The sequence below is a fragment of the Helianthus annuus genome, chromosome 13 (assembly GCF_002127325.2).
Source record: "Helianthus annuus cultivar XRQ/B chromosome 13, HanXRQr2.0-SUNRISE, whole genome shotgun sequence".
Taxonomy (NCBI): domain Eukaryota; kingdom Viridiplantae; phylum Streptophyta; class Magnoliopsida; order Asterales; family Asteraceae; genus Helianthus; species Helianthus annuus.
The window spans coordinates 165,963,187-165,983,166 of NC_035445.2; the positions used below are offsets into that span (position 1 = coordinate 165,963,187).

The window sequence follows — 19,980 nt, forward strand, 5'->3', positions numbered from 1 at the left end:
CATTAGCGTCCAGGGATCTTTTTGTAATCTCATCTCTAATAAGAGCGACTGAGATGATCTCATTAGGTCTCGGTTTCCATTCCCATACGTCGTCCTTGTCTAACGTCTTCTGGTCCCTTAGAAAACTAACCAGCTCGTCGTACTGCTGCTATTCCTGAGTGTTCCTCAATTTACGGATCCAAACCCAACCCCATTTATTTATACCCCCCCTGATTTTACACATTGGTACACCGTTGCTTCCTTGTCTTTCGTTAAAGCGTAAACCGCAGGGAAACGAGTCTTCAAGGGCTGATCTCCTGACCAAGAATCTAACCAAAACCTTGACTTCTTTCCATTACCTAGATCAACAACCAGATTTTTATTCAATGATAAGTTGTATGCCGTGAATTCCTTCTCGATGCTACAAATATCTTTTCAAGTGGCACTGATCTTATTTTTTGTAGGAATAATTGAGACAGAGTTCCGCTTCCAGTGAATACTATCCACAACACTAACCCATAAGGCTCTCGGATTTTCTTTGTATTTCCACCACCACTTTGCTAAAAGTGCTAGGTTAGCACTACGAATGTCACCGATGCCCAACCCCCCATGCCTTTTTGCTTGTACTAATTTTTCCCATACCACCCATCTCATTTTATTCTTCTCATTCTTGTTCCCCCAAACAAAGTCTCTTCTTATTGCTTCAAGATCCGTAATCGCTTTTTTTTTGGTGCTAGAAGGATTGAAAAGAAGTAGTTTGGTAATGCCCTTAATACCGCTTTTGCTAGAACTATTCTCCCCGCCATAGATAAAGATCTAGCCTTCCAAGACAAAAGTTTAGAATTAAACTTATCGACGATTGGCTTCCAATTCTTAATTCTTTTCATATTGGCACCGATCGGAATGCCCAGAAAGTTAAAAGGAGTCTTCCCAGCCTTACAATTAAGACATTTTTCCATAACTTCTATTTTTTCCTCGTGTACACCAACCCCGAATAAGCTACACTTCCCTAGATTAACTTTTAAACCCGAGCACAAATAAAAACATCTTAAAATTCTATTCAGGTTTTTAATATTTACTTCCGACCATTCTCCTAAAAAAATGGCGTCATCCGCGTAACATAAGTGAGAAATCATCGGCCCATCCCTTGGTAAAGTCACACCTTTAAACAGTCCGCTCTTTATTGCCCTCTTCATAATTACATCTAAGGCCTCCAAAGCAAGGATGAAAAGGAAAGGTGATAACGGGTTACCTTGTCTCAACCCTCGAGATAGGCTAAACTCCTTAGGGGGCGACCCATTAACCAAAACCGATGCTCTACCAGACTTTAAACCCGCCCCTATCCATTTTCTCCATAGTAAAGGGAAATTCATGGCTTTAAGATTTGATAAAATAAACTCCAGCTACTCTCTCAAACACCTAAATATATCTAAAAAGCTATAGCCACCAGCTACCAGCCACCAGCTTTCAGCCACCAGACACCAGCTACTTTTGCCAAAAATACCCCAAATCCCAACCCCTAATATGACAAAAGACTTGAAATAATTGAAGTTTGTAAAGGGTCGACTTTCCGTGAATTATGGGATTTTACTAGTTTGGACAAAATAAAGCTTATGAGAATCAAACTTTAAGAAAATGAAGGTCAATTTAGAGATTTGACACGCGGTCAACATAGAATGTTCAATGTATGTTTTTTTCTTATGTAGCTTTAGAATGGTTAATGTACAACGTTTTAAAGGTATGGAATTCTTACTCTTTCAAAGGTTTGACATTCTAACGTTGGCCTTGACTATAAAGAAAATGCAACACTTATGAAGGCAACCCAATGTTGGTGACTAAGATCTGATTTAATGAACGAAGTGTGATGAGACTTCAATACAACAATTATTTTTAAACACGCTCCATATGATGATCATAAATGGCATTTATGTTGGTTATAACTTATACTTTTCTCCTCAAAAGTGTAATGATATCATATTTTATGTTAAATGGGTAATTGAGTATAACTAACTTTCCGTTAACGTTGCTATGTTTGAAAAAAATATACAACGGTTAAGTATATGTGTGTAATTGATAAAACCATTGGAGTTTAAGTGGAGTTTAAATGGTGTTTCTCTTAATATAAAAAAAAGTATACGTGTGTACGCACACACATGTCTTAGGCAAATATTTTACTCAATTAATGTATAAAACCTTACCAAAATACTTTTATTTCGTTCCTGCTTATGTTTATCCACCTCAAACTAGGGGTGTTCATGAGTCGAACCGAACCGAACGGAGGTATGCTCGTGCTCGGTTCGGTTTGAAACCGAGCCGCTCGGTTCGGTTCGGATTTAGGAAATCGAGCGGAAATCTTATGCTCGTGCTTGGTTCGGTTTAAAACCGAGCCGCTCGGTTCGGTTCGCTTTTGCTCAGTTTTATTTAGGATTCCTACACCGCCATTTATTCACCAAAATTCATGGTTATACATAAACACTTAAATAATTCAATACGTTCATTAAAAACAAATTCAAAGGTACCAAAATTATCAAAACTAGGAAAAAAATCAAACTGTGATGAACCTCCGACAGAATAATATTCTACAGAATAAGAACCAAATTGGGGATATATACAAAAAATACGAGTGAATTAAAGAAGAGGTGTTTAGTGTGGGTACTTCAAACCGCGGAGTGGTTGTGCGTTTTGATTGACCGGCGCCTGACAGACGGTGGAGTGGTGGATGGCCGACGGTGGAGCAGTTGTACGGCGAACGGTGGATGGCCGGCGGACGGTGATGCCTGCGGACAAGGGATGTGGACGGTGGAACTGGATCGGGATGGATGTCAGCTGGATGTGTGACTTGAGAGAGATTAGGGTTTTCTTTCTTTTTTTAAACTGAAGAAGGATTCTAGTATATGAGGATTGAAGGGTAATTTTGGATATCGGCTGGATATGTCAAATGTTTATATTTAATAAATATAACATATATATAATATTAAAAATAAATTCGATCGAAACCGAACGAGCGACGAGCGAGCGTACCTATGCTCGTGCTCGGTTCGTTTTTAAACCGAACCGAGCTGCTCGGCTCGGTTTTAACTGAGCAAGGAATCGAACGAGCAAATTTCCTAGCTTTTTCGAACGATCTTCGAGCGCCGAGCAGTTTGGACAACCCTACCTCAAACTTGAGTGTGACTTTGTATTATTGTAAAGTTGATTTCATGTAATGTAACCCAAGTATTGAAAAGGTCAAAAATTTTTGTTTAACCTAACATATCTTATCTAAAGTTGATTTCATGTAACCTAAGTATTGAAAAGGTAAACATTTTTTTTATCTAACTTAGGGGCTGCTTGTTTATCTCTTAATAGGCCTCTTATAGGTTCAAACTGTTTATTTCGCAAGCAGATGTCTGAATGGTTCAGACATTTGCCTCTGAATGGTTGAGCAGTATATAAAGTCTGAATGGTTAAGACCTCTAATCTGAATGGGTCGGACGTATGCCTCTAAACGGTTAAGCATTATATTGGCTCTTAATGGTTCAGACCTCACCTCTTACTGGTTCAGCACTTAACCATTCAGAAGTTGTCAAACAGCCCCTTAACCTATCTCATTCTCTATATCTATCTTATATTGAAACGTAACAATATTAACGAAGGGTGGTCAGGTTTAATCTCAAGGGGTGGAAGGTGGAGATTTATAAAAGTTGAAGGATCATTTAGTTTAGTTTAAGTGTTTTCTGAATCGTTTAATTAGTAGTATTTATCTGTTAATGTTTAGATAAGGTTAATTAGTATTTTAGTAGGATTCTAATTTATAGCTTGTAGGCAAAGTAATTAGCAGTATAAATAGGAGATCCTTTGTATTTGATTTAACGTCTGAAATAATAAGAAATTGGGGTAAAGTTCTTGTACAAATAATCTTAACATACTAAACATACAAATTGAAGAAAAACCCAAAAAGACAAGGTGGCATTTTTGTAATTATCAATAACTATCAAAGTTACTCTACAAATATACCTAAAAAAACCTAACCACTCCCCACCCCCAAAAAAAACCTAAACCCCCCACCCCCCAAAAACCTAAAAAAAACCTACCCCCCCCCCCCCCCCCACCCCTCAAAAACCTAAAAAAACCTAACCCCCCCCCCACCCCCAAAAACCTAAAAAAAAACCTAACCCCCCCCCCCCCACCCCCAAAAACCTAAAAAAACCTAACCCCCCCCCCCCCACCCCCAAACCTAAAAAAAACCTACCCCCCCCCCACCCCACCCAAGCTAAAATGCTAAAAACTAAACCCCCCAAAAAACCTAAAAAAATCTAAAAAAATAAAAAAAAAACACACAAATTATTTTATTTTATTTTTTTAACATTTTTTATTAAAAAATCGCTACATTTCGTTAGCAAAAAAAAAAAAAAAATTTTTTAATAAAAAAATGTTAAAATTTTTTTTTTTATTTTTTAAAATTTTTTTTTTGGCTAACGAAATGTAGCGATTTTTTAATAAAAAATGTTAAAAAAAATTGTGTTTTTTAGGTATTTTTTATTGTAACTTTGATAGTTGGTGGTAATTACAAAAATGCCACCTTGTCTTTTTTGGTTTTCCTTCAATTTGTATGTTTAGTATGTTAAGATTATTTGTATTTGATCTTTTGCCTAAGAAATTGTTCCATTCAATTTTCTTTTGTACGTGAGTTGCATCTGATAGAAGGCCGTCTTGTAAATTCTACATGTTATTCACAAATATTTATTTTATTATGATTTTCTCTTTTTAAGATATAAATATTTACTGGTGATTTTTTAACGACAAAATTAGATCACTGACGGATCACTGAATTATTATCGTGCTACCAGCAAAACCACCCGATCATATCCATCTGCACTAGACAATAATATTTATACACCAATTTATGAGGAAACCCAATAAATCTGGAAAAACCTCATGAGAATCGAACCTAGAACCTAATGGTCTCTAAGCTTTATCTCATCTCCAAGATGTCACTAGGCTATAATGCCATGGACATTTATGAAGGTGATGAATAGTGACAAATCAATGATTCATAAAACTCTAAATTTTAGAAATATTAATAGAGATGGAGATTATGATGAAGATACAAAACACAGCAAATTTTGAAAATATAGAGATTAGATAAAGATGAAGGCCCAAATGCAAATGCTATTAGTTGGATGGGCTCATGGGCCTTTCTCCAACCTTGACTAGTTTGATATTTGTCCAGAAGAACAAACCTAAAGATTTTGGTCAAGAATGATTGAATGAGACCGCCGAAGAATGAGATGGATAATCGTAGGTAAATGTAGAGGTGCACAAAAAATCTGGACCCGGACTTGAACCCGGAAAAAAACCCTTAACTGTAGGGTAGGGACCGGGTATGCATATTCTGTTCAATACCCGAACTCGGGTTTTTTCATACCCGGTTTGTACCTGGGTTATACCCGTAACAGGATTTCGTAATACCTGGACCCGTTGTGTACAACAGCTTTTTTTTTGAACGGAGCTTTTGTGAGACTTTTTTGGTCAGATTTCAAGGCATACAATATGTATAAATAAAGGTTTCTATTATATTTCTATGTTTTATCACTTTATGCCAAAAAAAATGAATCGAAAAACCCGATTAATACCCGAACCATATCCGGCCAATACCTGAACCCTATCCGGACCTGGAAATAGTTCTAATACCCGAGTATTGAAAACCCAAACCCGGGTACACAGGGTACACAGGGTATAAATTTTCTAGCAAATACCCGAACCCGACCTGGGTATGGCCAATACCCGAAAAGTCAAAACCCGAACATACCCGTACCCAGGTATATACCTAAACTTGGGTATTAAAAAAAACCCGATTTGTGCACCTCTAGATAAATGTCATGTTAGTTGAGACTTAAAATCCCTATTATTGTAGTAATAACGTGGGAGTTAAGGAAACTTCAGAGTTCATGCAACTTGCAATAATGCAAAATTATTTTCATTGTGACTATCACAAGTGTACTAGCACCATATATTGTCCATTTCGGAGCATTTTTACTAATATAAGTTAAAAATTTTGTAACAAATAAATTACCAACTAGCTAATCACAAACGAACAATGCATGTTTACAAAACAGATGTTTAATTTATTATCCTATAAACACCAAACATGAAGCAACCCACAACAAGACGGAATGCCCACACGAATGTTACAAAAATATGATCTGGTTGTTTCAATAAGGCTACATAAATTTAGATCTCTACTCTTAAGCGTCGTAGTTCAGATGAAAAGGTTTGACTAGAAGTCAAAGTACGTCGAGCAAGAGCACGTATGTCTTCTCGGGAACAGTCACGTGAGATACGAACTAGCTCCCAAAGGGCACCTCCGCTCACCATGTCTTTTGCATTTACCTCTGAGAACATAAGCACATCACACATAAGAACCTTTATCATAAATGGTATGAGGGGCGAGTTTACTAAAGATCAAATGAGAACCAACAATTAATTATAGATCAAGAAAAGGCACTTTTTTAGCCTTTAATCATTGAGTGGACGGTCGCAATTCATGTTGTGATTTGTGAAAGACACTTAACGGAGATCTTAATCATGCATTCAAATATGATCCAAAGGTCAAAAAGTGGTTGCTAATAAGGATGGGATCGGTCTGTATCAATACCAAAAATACCAGTACCGAACTTGAACAAAACTAGGTACGGAATACCGTATAAAAATATTGGTACGGTACGGGTATCCGTATTTCGGTACAGCACCTGATTTGGTACCATTTTGTTTTTTCTATCTTTTAAGCACTCATATGGGTACTATATAGGTAAAATTGGTACGAGTACCAATAAAGTACGGGTACCAGTTGTACAATACGGGTACCAAATAAATAAAATGGATACGAGTACCTAATAGCATAATATGAAAATAAAAATAATATCAAATTATGTACCAGTACCATTTTTACCCGTGCCTATACCAATACCAAAAGTAACGATACCGAAATCAATAAAACAGGATATTGATACATGTACTGAATACCCAAAATCGGTACGGGTATTTGGGAAAAATTATCATCCCTAGTTGCTAATTATTAAATGGTTTCATTTGAACCTCTCTCGTTGGTGTGATTTGTAATTTGTATATTGAAAACTAAAATTTTAACACAATGAAATACTTACCGTGTTGTGCTAAATGACAAAGAGCGAGCTCAATGTGGCGTCTAATTATTGATGCTTCGTTGTTGGCATTTTGCACAATCCATGGAAGTGCCCCGTCTTCAATCAATAAAGATCGGTTATTTTTGTTACCTAACACAGAACATTCAGTCCATCGTTTAGTACAAAACAAAGAGAACAAAAGCAAACAATATAAAAATATCATTCCTTCATGTCAATTGCATATATATATGTCTAGAGTTAGGTTCCGGTACAAATGGGTCTTAACATACAAATTGGCTTAACGTAAGTGGAGGGAAAAAAATTTTTCCTCATCTTATTAAGCACGTATTTTAGTCCCGGAAAGTAAAAAAAATTGTGTAAATAACACTAGTAGAGTAATTATGATTACCCTAGAGTAACTATCTAGGGTAATTATAAATAATTACTCTACTAGAGTAAATACATGAATATTTTTTTTACATTTTGCAACTAAACATCACGCTTAACTAGATAGGGAAAAAATTATAATTTTTTTCCCTCCACTTCTCATGTTGTCATTTTGTATTTGATCCTTACACTATATTTCTAAATAGATGCTCCATGAGTCCATTCTTTCTTTAAAGGATAGTAAAAGCGTTAAACATCCAGACGAACAGAACAGTATACAACATAAAAATGGTTGTGTTATCTTTTTGTTAGAAATTCTAATTAACAAAAGAACTAGTGGTATCTATTTAGGCCCACGGTACTCCTTTATATGTTTATATTGAAGGGACTTGCCTTTGCTAGAAGTTCGGGACTCGCATTTTGCAAAATTTGCAACTCCACGTGCAACTTGAGAAAGAACATCTGGATGTCTTGACCTAACCATCCCTAGCAACGCTTTGATTCCACCTTCGGATCGCAACCGAGTTTGTAGTTTATCTGCAAGTGGCAATCCAATACATCAGCAGTATGTTACTTACAGCTTAAAAACTTTCCCTTGAAATTTGAATTCTAACTTTTCTTATTAAAACATAAATTACAAAAAAAAAAAAAATGACGGGTCTAGGGATGAGTTTTTTTCCAAGATACCCGTACCGATTTTAGATATTTGGTACATGTATCGGTACCCAGTTTTATTGATTTCGGTATTTGGTATTTTCGGTTTCGGTGCGGTTACGGGTAAAAAAAGGTAAAAAGGTACCGGTACCGAGTTTTATATAGAACTTAAAAAGTTTTTTTCATATTATGTGTTGTTTCGTATTATGATAATGGTACTCGTATCTATTTTACCTATTTGGTACCCGTATCAAATTGGTACTCTTACCAATTTTACCTATTTGGTACCCATACAGTATTGGTACTCGCACCGGTATAAATAAATAAAGTTGTACCAAAGTGGGTACCACACTGAAACATCCATACCTACCAATATATTCGGTACGGTATTCGGTGCCCAGTTTTGTTCAAAGTCGGTACCGGTATCTTCGGTACGGGTACTGTACTGATCCCTAACCTAGATGGCTTGGTTTAAAAAAGCGCGAAGCGCTCCGAAGCGTTTTGGTTCCAAAAGCTTTAAGCGAAGCTTCAAGCGCGAAGCGAGAGCTTCACGTATACGAAGCGCTCAAAATAAAAAAATAAAAAAATAAATATTGCACATATCAATATGACCTATTCTACTTGTTAATCAATAACAAACACAAAAACATGATTAAAAAACACACTTAACACATAAAAAACATAGTTAAAACATAAATAAAAGTCGAAACACACTTAAGGTAAAGAAACAGGCCTCATTTAACCCTATTTAAAGACTGTTGGCCTTAAAAATGGCCCAAATGTGACCTGATTGGGCTGAAGCGTCGCTTCAAACCATCATCGCTTCGCGCTTAAAGCTCGCTTCACAGCGCTTCACGTAATGTAACGCTTCAGACCAAAAAAAGCGATGTTTCCAGCGCTTCACGCTTAAAGCTCGCTTTAAGCACGCTTTTTTAAACACAGCTAGATGGGTCTTACAAAATAAAAATTAGAAATTATAACAGTGGCCTATACCATTTCCACATAGGTTGGCAATAGCTCCAGCTACCATTCGTAGAGTCTGTGGATCTTCAGCATCAGCTGCAGTCATCGCCAAGAGACTAATCCCATCTTGAGCCATTATAAGTTCCTGATTAGCTTCTGCATCGACACCATAAATGTCATTGACAGAACAAAAGAACTTGACCATAAACATAAACAAACGCTTCATAACAGACGAGTATGCATGTGTATACAGACACAGACCGTTCATTGCAAGATTTGCAATAGCACCAGCTGCTATTCTGCATATTGTTTCATCAAAGCTTCTGCTTCTAAGAAGCGCCAGCAATGATGTGAGACCACCAGCTTCAACTATTCTTTCCTGATTAGTATCTGCATGTCACATGTCATAACTCCACTTTTACAAACTTCGGAAAATATCAATCAAACTAATTATACTTGAATCGGTAGTCTGAAAACATAGTGATATACATAATCATAATTCCAAAGAAAAAAAATTGTGCAGATTCATACCAATTCATTGGTGGCAATCTATTGTTTTGCAATAGTAACCAAGAATGACCGTATAAAACCACTTTTTTAACATAAAAGAGTAAATTGCCAAAGTGGCCCCTGAGCAGTGTTGTAAAAATCCCGACTAGACTCCGATTAGTCCTCGATTAATCACTAATCAGAGGTACACCGATTAATGACCGATTAATCGCTAGGCGGTCAATGGCGGTCCAATTCTAGCCAAATTTTGGCCAGATCCCAGCCAAATTTCGACCAAATCTTATAAAATCCAGTCAATTACTTAAAAAATGGGTCAATGAGAGGTTAAAACATGTTTACTTTACAAAAACTATATATAAAAATTTGTGTGTGTATATATAACTAAAAATTACATATAGAAATCCTGATCCGACTAATTCCGATTAATCCCTATTAATCCTGATTAATCGATAGTCGTCGGTACCCCAACGACCAACTAGCGCCTAGCAATTCTTACAACACTGCCCCTGAGGTTTGGCACTTTTACCACTTTAGAGTTTAGACAGATTTTTTTGGCCAAAAACGGTCCCTGAAAGGTTTTAAAATGCCAAAATGACCCATTTTTGACAGACTCTTAACACTGCGGTTACACTCAGGGGCAAAATTGTCATTTCTGACTTCAGGGGCCATTTTGGCATCATTTAAACCTCACGTGCCGATTTGCTAATTAATAAAACAAAATATTTTTTACTTATTTATCTCTCTCTCTCTCTCTCTCTCTCCTCAGGGGCCATTTTGGCAATTTACTCTACATAAAATAATCTAAAAAAAGGAATATATGTGTTTGATAAGAAGGTTTCAGAAAACAATGACCTTCAGCTGCTAAGTTGGCCACCACCTTAACTGCATGCAAACGTACATTTGGATCTTCTGACTCTAGCAAGGACAAGATCTTTTGCAATCCAACTATTCAATTTGAGTGAGATGACAAAGTTAGAAGAATATAAACCACTTTTTTAAAGGATTAAAGTGCAAATTTTGCATACCATGTTCGTGAAGATTGGCTATTGATGTTCTCTCTCCATTGCTTTGATTATCAAGTTGTGAGTTTCTAGGCTGAAACAACAAAAAACAACTCAAATGTTTACCTCTTTCTGTAATGTTCCATATTTTATGAGAAGTAGATTCACTATGACGACTTGGTTTTAAATGTCGTGATACGCTCCGATGGTTTGGTCCAAAAATTTCATGCGTGATGCGAGCGCATCATGTATGCGATGCGCTTTTTGTAAAAAAAAAAAAAAAACTAAAAAATTATTTATACATACCAACTTATTAAAACATACTTAAACTAAAACAACTGACGTAATAAGAAAATAAGAGTTGTGCTTTTTGGTTCAAATCAAGGATACTAAAAATGTTTCTAGAACCACAAAAGGTGTTTAGTAACCATAATGGTCCAAATCAAGCATATTAAGACATTCATTATTGAAAAACCCCAACCCATTTCATAAAATCTGAAAAAAGAAAAAAAAACATAACAAACAGTGCTGCGTGCATGGGGCGCATTATGCGAAATCAGCGAAATATTCTCGTATTACGTAAATGCAACGCATCAGCTGTGGTGATGAGCCAGCACATTGGGCGCATCACGCATTATGCGCACGTTTTAAAGCCAAGTATGACACAATTAATCTAAAACAATATGTATAAAGATCATGTTTCGTACCTGACCAGAACCGAAAGCCAGCTGTGACAATCTGCTTTGCAATAGCAAAACTTCTTCCTCAAGTTTCTGTTTCTGACGAGTCTCTTCATCTAGTAAACTTTGGAGCTTTATAACATCAGCATTAACTCCTGCCTAATTCATGAAAAGATATACGTGATGTAATGCGCATGCCAGTAAACGCAAACTTGAAAATAATGTGTTATCTTGAAAATAACGCAAACCTCTGTAGGGTGAAGTTGTGAATTCTTAAGATGTTGTATCTCTTCTTCAGCCTGTTTCCGCAAAGCCATTTCCTTCTGAAGCTTTATTTTTAATTCTCTAACGTCTTCATTGGCATGATCATTACCCTGGTGATTTAGAAGGAGTGGGACGATGAAAGAATGATATGATGAAATCATAGGAAAATAAAACTTAAATTTGTATTTTGTAAAATGTTGATTCTATTGATAGTGAAATGATCAGAAATGTGTTGTTGTGAGATTATAAGCCTCTTTAATATATGGAATATATTCAGGATTGATACCTTGCCACCATGATTGCCATTAATGAAGCCATTGGTTCCGTGTTTTGAATGGTTGTTCATCCACTTTTCTTCGAGCTTTTTGATTGATTCCATGTAGTCCATCTGACATTTCATTTTCTCCCTCTATGACATAGAGCATTATAGGGTTAGCATAAATGCCTAGAAACATATGCTTATGTGCTATGCAGTAAAATATCGGATATCGGTCAATGACCAATATTTGAGATATAGGTTATCGTGGTGGGATATCGGTAATTTTAATATCATGCACAATTTATATATATAGCAATTTAACACTAACAATTCAGTATACTCTCTTACCATTAACAAATTAACCTTTTGCAACTTGCAAAACACTAACAATTGTAGCAAGTAGGAACTGATTAAGACTTAAAACACTAACAATTAATAACTAAGACTTAAAACACTAATAGCAGCAATAAGAAGAAAGACGAATGGTACAACTAAGAAGAAAGGCACTGATATCAGGAAAATTGGTGATATACCAGTCCCATATTGGTCAAATATCAGTCAATATCGCCCGATAATATCGGTATCAATATTCTGACCGATATTTTACATGAGGACTGATAACTGGTATGTTGGTGATATATCACAGATATTAACCGCATAGCTGGAAACAAATGCTTATGTGGAAAAAACTGTTAAGAACTTTGAAAACATAGTTTTTCAAAAAAAAAAAAAATTTTGAATATAATTATTAAAAGTCAAATCACATGCGAAGTGGCATATGCAGGCACACTAATATGAAAAATAAGATGCCACATCACTCGTCAGCATTTCTTTAAAACATCAGCAAAATTAGATCTGCTACCCATTGAGCTTGAACAAGTCATGCATTGCTACAATGAATAATAAAATATAAAAATATAACTTGGTTTCTCTTTTGAGCTAAATTTAAAGTTGGTTGCCAAAACAGAAAAAAAGTATAAACTTTGTGTTCTATTTCATGCAGTTTGCACAATTTATGACAACTATATGGAATATTGGGGGCATACTAGAACTTACTGTAGTGTAAATAGTTCAATTGCAAAAAAAAAAACTCCATGCTAACCTCTAAAGCTTCTGTATAATTAATTTCAGCCTCAGATATACGCTGTTGTGCTTCTATTGCTGTCCTTTCAATTTCATCCTCAAATGCTTTCTGCTGTCTTTCATTTTCTGCAATCAGTTTGTCGATCTGTGTCTCAAGCCTTTTACACATACTTTTGTAATCGAATTCCTCCTTGATTTTCAACATGTTCTCCACCTTCATAGCCTGTGATAGATAAAATGTGACAAAATTAACTATATCCTTCAGGTAAAAAGAAGTCAACTCCCAGATACGAAACTACGTATAGTTTGACCATGGCTCTCCATTAGAAATATGCATAACACAAAAAAAAAAAAAAAACGACTAGTACTGACTAACGAACACAAACACCATTTTTTAAACAATTGAGACCTCATGCATGATGATTTTACTTTATGGATTTGGGGCAATGTAAGCAACTGGTCAATTCTATGCAGAAAACAGTGACCATAAAACAGAGAGAGTAAAATGCCATTTTCGTCCCTGAGGTTTGGCCAATTTTGCGACTTCCGTCCAAAGGTTTGTTTTTCCGCATCCAAAAGGTTTAAAATTATGCCATTTTCATCCGGTTAGTTAACTCCATCCATTTTCTCTGTTAAGTCAGGGGTATTTTCCTCTTTTTTGTCAACTTAAAGGGCAATTTGGTCTTTTTCAGGGGTATTCGATCCTTTTACATATATTGAAAAAGACCAAATTGCCCTTTAAGTTAGCAAAAAAGACAGAAATGCCCCTAACTTAACGGAAAAATGAATGGAATTAACGAGCTGGATGAAAACGGCAAGATTTCAAACCTTTTGGATCCAGATGCGGAAAAACAAACCTTTCGATGAAAGTTGCAAAAATGGCCAAACTTCAGGGACGAAAATGGCATATTACTCAAACAGGGAACATTGGTTGTGTGTTTTTATAATTGAAAGCTTTCAAAAGCTAGATTCCTCACCCTTTGTCCGAACAATATAGTACTTGAGGTTTCTGCACGATGTCGTGGAGATGGTCCAACAGTTACAATTAATGATGTTCTTGCAGTACCTTTAAATATAGAAATGTTATCATTTCGACCATAACGTGCGTGAATAAAAATTAAAAAAAGAAATAAATTAATTAATTAAAAAAATGCTAATATTATAGAGAAATTACCTCCAAACGAATCTTTAAGCAGCCTCGTCAACTTAGAATCTCTAACAGGTACATGAGGGCTATTCTCTGCAAGAGCATTTATGCACTTTCCTAATGCACTTAATGAAAGATTTATAGATTTCGCTTCCTCTAATGTGTGTCCCTCACTTCCTGTAAGAAATTGTAGCTATATAACATCAAAGGCCTAATAATTAACAAAATCTTATTGCAGATTATAACTACACACCTGACTTGTGAACACGTTCAGAGCCAGCAAGATCTACAACAACTAATTTGCCTTTTCGAATAATAGGTGGCTTAGAGCTTTTACTCATGTGAAGAGAATGGTAATTATCACTTGGGATCTCAGATTCCATATCCGTGACAGACCTTTTAACGTGCACCTAAAGTAGTGTGTACAAAAAAGGAGTATTAATAATATTTTATCACTTTTTATATGAATATTAGCACATGAAACGATCAACTACCATTAAAATAGCATGACTACGAGAAGACTCGGTATTCAGTTTTGTGTTAGCAGCAACTCTATGAGCTTCTCCCAACCGCAATAACTCCATAAAATCATGGTGGGTTCGTATATCTACCAGCGTTGCAGCAGGTACAGACACATCACCAGTTTTTGGATCTTCAACGATTGAAATGTTATCGTTTATTGGATTTAAGAGATCTTGGATTGTCTCCATGTAAAGCTGCAGATAATTAGATAAACTCGTTTATCTAAATTAAAACCCTAGCTTCATTGTTGTAGTTTATTTGTAAGGACATATGTACCTGCAAGTACGAGATCATGACAGAATCAGAATCCCGAGATATATTAGAGAGAATATCCTCCATTGCACGGACCATGATTCCACGTGCAGATGTGTCTTCATCACCCAATCGTCCTAGAGTAAAAGTCTTCCCCGTGCCCGTTTGACCATAAGCCATCACTGTCCCATTGTAACCATCTAGAACACTCTGAAATGCATAAACATGTCTTTATAGAACCATAAGTAATGAAACTGAAAGAAGAAGAAAAATAGTGTAACATTACGAACCTCCACCACAGGTTTTGCAACAACTTCATAAACACGCTTCTGTGATGCAGATTCAGTTAGCACTTCATCGAATTCGTAAGTATCTGAATCCCAATTGTTCTTTCGAAGTTTCAACCGTTTAAACTGAGACAAATATAAAACTGTCACCATGAGTAATCACATGAATAACCAAACTCTGTATAAAAGAATGCAATTCAATGTTCCTTGAATCATAACTTGTAAGATGTATAATTTTCACACCTCTGGTTGCAATTCCACACAATCGGCAAAATCAGCATCTGCCACCATCTCCTCAGCATTTTGAGGTCTCAATCTGACAGCAACTCGAACACGACCAGAAACTGCAACATCAACTCAAGATATTAGCTTTAAAGTCTGTAATTTTGTTAAAGTATGTTGTAATAAAAGATTTGTTGATGTTTAAATATTGGTAGTGGGGAAACTAAACATCTGTGCATTAAAGCTAGCTATGAACTACTTATATGCTGAACTAAAAACTCCTCGGATGCAACCCAATATCAACACTTATAAAATCATTATTCAAATCTAAACCAACCAACAGGATTGTACTGAACAATCAGTATGAGAAACTAGGTTACAGGTGCAGGTGTACTGGTACGGGATTCAGGCATTCGATGATTAGCCAGCATCAAATTATTAATAAGATCGGGATAAGAGTACAGTGAGATTATTGCACATACTTAACCGTATTCAACTCCAACATGTACACACAGCACATAGTTGCAAGTATAATAAACAACCTGTGGTTCTATAAATTATCTTTAGGTCAGTAAGTTTACTACGTTACATCCACTGTACATGTATTCTTAAGCATCCCCAAGCATGTAGCAAGCACACAGCAATACAACACCAATATCAACGTATCCCTCCTTCCCATTCAGCTCTGAACCGTTACATTTTACGCGTTCAAACTTTAATATTCCTCACCATAAAACACAATTTGTCTACACATAGCTACATTTCTGTACATCACACATTACTAGTTGTATGTACCATACATAAAACATCTATTACAACATTATCAATCAATCATCAATAACCCTGGCCCCGCCAATCCATGTGCATAAACAGTACTGTCATACAACTAGCCCTAAAAGATCTCAAATACTATCATACACTAGAACAATACTTTACACTCATCATACCATACTCTAGTCCAAACAGTCCAAACAGTTCATCAAAAACCTAACTAAAACAAATCTAAACAACAACTTCAATACATCACACTGTCATTCGAGATCAGCATTCAACATTCACATTCGAGATCCGCATTTACAAAACCGAAACCTAAACATAACAGACAGCACACAGTATCTTAATACACCTTAATAGAACTTAACAGAGCTCAAAACTCACCGGAATCATCGGAATCTCTAACTCCGACACCGGAGCCACTACGGCGAACATTAGAACTCTTCGATTTAAACGAAGAAGACGCTCTGAGATTCGCGGAAGAAGCCGGTTGAACTCGATCTACTTTCGTCGGACCTCTGCCGTTGCGATACGACGCCATCAGTACAACTTGAAACTGAACACCGCCGCTACACCGCCGCTGCCGGAGAGAAATTCATGAAAATTGAAAACCTAATGTGAAAAATTTGAAGTGCTGTTGTTAACTGTGTGTGTGTGTGTGTGTGTGTTAAAGAGGTTATTGTAAAGAGTGTTGGTGTTGCTTTTGAGTTCAAACAAAAGGTGTAGAGTTGGGGCCCAAATGTGAGGTGGGAGAAAGGGGGAAATGAAGAATGAAGAGATAATCAATGTACAGTGAAGAGAGAGAGAGAGAGAGAGAGGTTGAACTTTTAAGGCAGGTTAATGTGTTTATTGCACATTTGTGACAGACACATGTGTGTCTTTAAATTTGCATTATTTTAAGACAATTAAAAATGGTGATTGTAATTAACTATAATTATAATTATAATCAACTATTTAAGGAAATAAAAATAATTCAAATCATAGTTTTGGTTAGAGGTCAAGTAGAGCCGAGCTCCTTTAATATATAAGAGCTCGAGCTCGAGTGCGGTTTAGTTTGAACTTCATTTTTAAAGCTTAAGTTCGGCTCGTGACCAGTTTTCTAATTAAATCTTAGAGTAAAGTGCAATTTGTCACCCTGTGGTTTGGTCCAGTGTAACACCCCAAAACCCGAATGTTTATATTCGTTAAATGTTATGATATGGTACATCAAGAAATAAATGACTAGGTTATTTAACCTAGTTAAGAGGATGGTAAAAACAATTAAAGGATGAGAGTTGTGCCAATTATAATTAGTGGCAAACTTGAGGGACTAAAGTGGGGTAAATGAAAGTTGAATTTATAAAAAAAAAAAATACACACATACACACACACGATGGTGTGTTCTGGAAGAAGCCAGGAGCTCCATGAGAGCTCAAGAACCCTAATCATGAAGATCACCAAATTGAAGGGTTAATAGTAGCTCAAATTCAAGAAGGAACATGGATTAATGATCACCTACTCAAGGGGATCATAAGGTATGTCTTAAAAGTTAGATTGGTGATTATGCACGAAGTGGGTTATGTTGTAAATCATGAATTCGTATGAAATTGAGTATGAGGATATGTTAGAATCATCATATAGAACATGGGTTATGCATTATTAAGGTTAATTTGATGCTTAGAGGTGAAACTCGTTAGTTATGGTGAGAATGATGAGTTGAATCATCATCCATGTCTAATTCTTGTTGGAGTAAATTACAAGTTTTGTCCTTTATGTTTGTACCAAATTGCAGGCGGTGTCCTTTACCTTTAAATTTGATGAGTTTTGTCCTTAACGTTTCAAAATCTTGCACGTTATGTCCTTTAGCCCTAACTCAGTCAGATTTTTTTGTTAAATATGGTCATGTGCCTTGCACATGAGGGTATTAGTGTCATTTCACCTCTTCAAGGACTATTGAGTAAATAACTTATATCTAGGGGCTAAATATGTAAAAAGATTAAAGAATAAGATATTAATAAAAAATCCACACTCTCTCTTCTCTCTCTTCTTCATCTCTTCTTTTATCTCTCATCTAGAAGGTACCAGATCATCCTCTGTATGTATGCTTTAGCAATAATTGACTGATCCGAAGTGAAAATGGCTTTGGTTTATGTGCATAGTTGGACACTGTGTTCTTTGCATTGGCAGAAAGATGTGATCCGAAGTGAAAATGGCTTTGGTTTATGTGCATAGTTGGACACTGTGTTCTTTGCATTGGCAGAAAGATGTTTACTTCTCATTCATCTCTCAACTGAAGGTTGAGTTCAGATCTAAAAATGGGTTATATATTATGGTTTCATACTTTTCTCCAGATCGGCTAAAGATATGTACGAGTCTCATATGCATCACAATTTGGCATCATCTTTATTCTCTTATTTATTTTGTTTTAAGTATCATTGTATTTTTATTTCATCTGACCCTCGGGCTATTTTTTAGAAACAGGGGTGTTAAAGTCTCCATCTGGAAAGTACTAGATCATCCTCTCTTCGATTACTTGATCCTCCTCTCCGATCATATTTACTGACAAACAAAGCCTCTCAATCTGCTTCTGAACATAATTTTCCGGTGTTTTAACAATATTATTTGGTGAAGATCGGAGATAGTGAGGAGAAATAGCAGGGGCACCTCGAACGGGATGATATCGTTGATGTTATTACAGGCTGCGAACAAGCACCGAAGACTTAAATAGAAACCTCCTTCCACCGACGCACTTCTTGCTGGCGTTTCGTGATCACATCATTACCCCAATTGATGGCGTCTTCTTCAATGCTTATCTAATCCTCAAGGTTTGTTTAGTGTTTCACTTCTTCTTAATTTAGCACTAATTTTATGCAGCTGTTAAACCCTAGGGTTTATAGTTACAAATTGGATATTGTATGATCGAATCGAAACCTTGTTTTGACAAAATTAAGTTGAAATTAGTATTAAGACATAAACAGAGAGAGAGAGTGCTGAGGAGAGATGATGAAGAGAGAGAGGAGAGATGATGAAGAGAGAGAGTAGAGATGAAGAAGAGAGTGTGTGGGTTTTTAGTTAGTATTTTATTCTTTAACATTTTTACATATTTAGTCCCTTGATATAAGTTATTTACTCAATAGTTTCTGAAGAGGTAAAATGACAATAATACCCTCATATGCAAGACACATGACCATATTTAACAAAAAAATCTGACTGAGTTAGGCTAAAGGACATAACGTGCAAGATTTTAAAACGTTAAGGACAAAACTCGTCAAATTTAAAGGTAAAGGACACCGCCTGCAATTTGGTACAAACATAAAGGACAAAACTTGTAATTTACTCTTCTTGTTGAATATTGATGTATTAAGGGAGTAATATGGAGTCTTGTTAGAAGAATTGAAAGAAATACGATGATAATATGTTTGAAAGTTTATGTGTGAATGATATATGTTAATTAGTAGGAGGATTTGATGAATTATGTATGAAATTAGGAGATTGTGCATGAATTAGTTGTACCTTATGTTTAGAAGGTGGTACACACACCAAGGGTATGATGAAATTAGAGATGACTGAGTTTAGATCACTGGTAAGTGATTAACAATGTAGTCATGAAGTGGGTTTTGTATAATATGATGATATGTTGTTGTTAATGATGTTTGAAATCACATACGTGTGTAAATGTTTAAAGGATTTCGGCTAGGATTTGATAGATTAGTATGTTTTGAGTTTGAATGATAATTCCGAATAAGATCCATGTGATGAATGATGAACAAGCTAACTATCTTGAGAATGATATATGATAGTTGATGCTTGATAAGCGACATGGAAGCTTGGGAAAGAAGCGGGTCAAACAGGACTAATGCGCACGGGAAGCATATTCGGATATTAGGTATGTA

At 35.9% G+C, this 19,980-nt stretch overlaps 1 protein-coding gene across 1 annotated transcript; it reads right to left on the bottom strand.

Annotated features, from left to right (window-relative positions):
• Window positions 1-6,014: 6,014 nt before the first annotated feature.
• Window positions 6,015-16,958, bottom strand: LOC110900270 (kinesin-like protein KIN-UB). Its single transcript, XM_022147172.2, has 19 exons — window positions 16,493-16,958; window positions 15,356-15,456; window positions 15,116-15,238; window positions 14,850-15,035; window positions 14,546-14,767; window positions 14,305-14,461; window positions 14,079-14,228; window positions 13,882-13,970; window positions 12,924-13,127; window positions 11,849-11,971; window positions 11,547-11,672; window positions 11,326-11,457; window positions 10,643-10,712; window positions 10,470-10,562; window positions 9,369-9,497; window positions 9,138-9,263; window positions 7,884-8,027; window positions 7,125-7,253; window positions 6,015-6,353 (listed from the first exon to the last, which is right to left on the bottom strand). Exons 1-19 carry the CDS (start codon window positions 16,647-16,649, stop codon window positions 6,193-6,195), a joined length of 2,622 nt encoding a protein of 873 aa, XP_022002864.1. The 5' UTR covers window positions 16,650-16,958; the 3' UTR covers window positions 6,015-6,192.
• Between the last annotated feature and the right edge of the window lie 3,022 nt (window positions 16,959-19,980).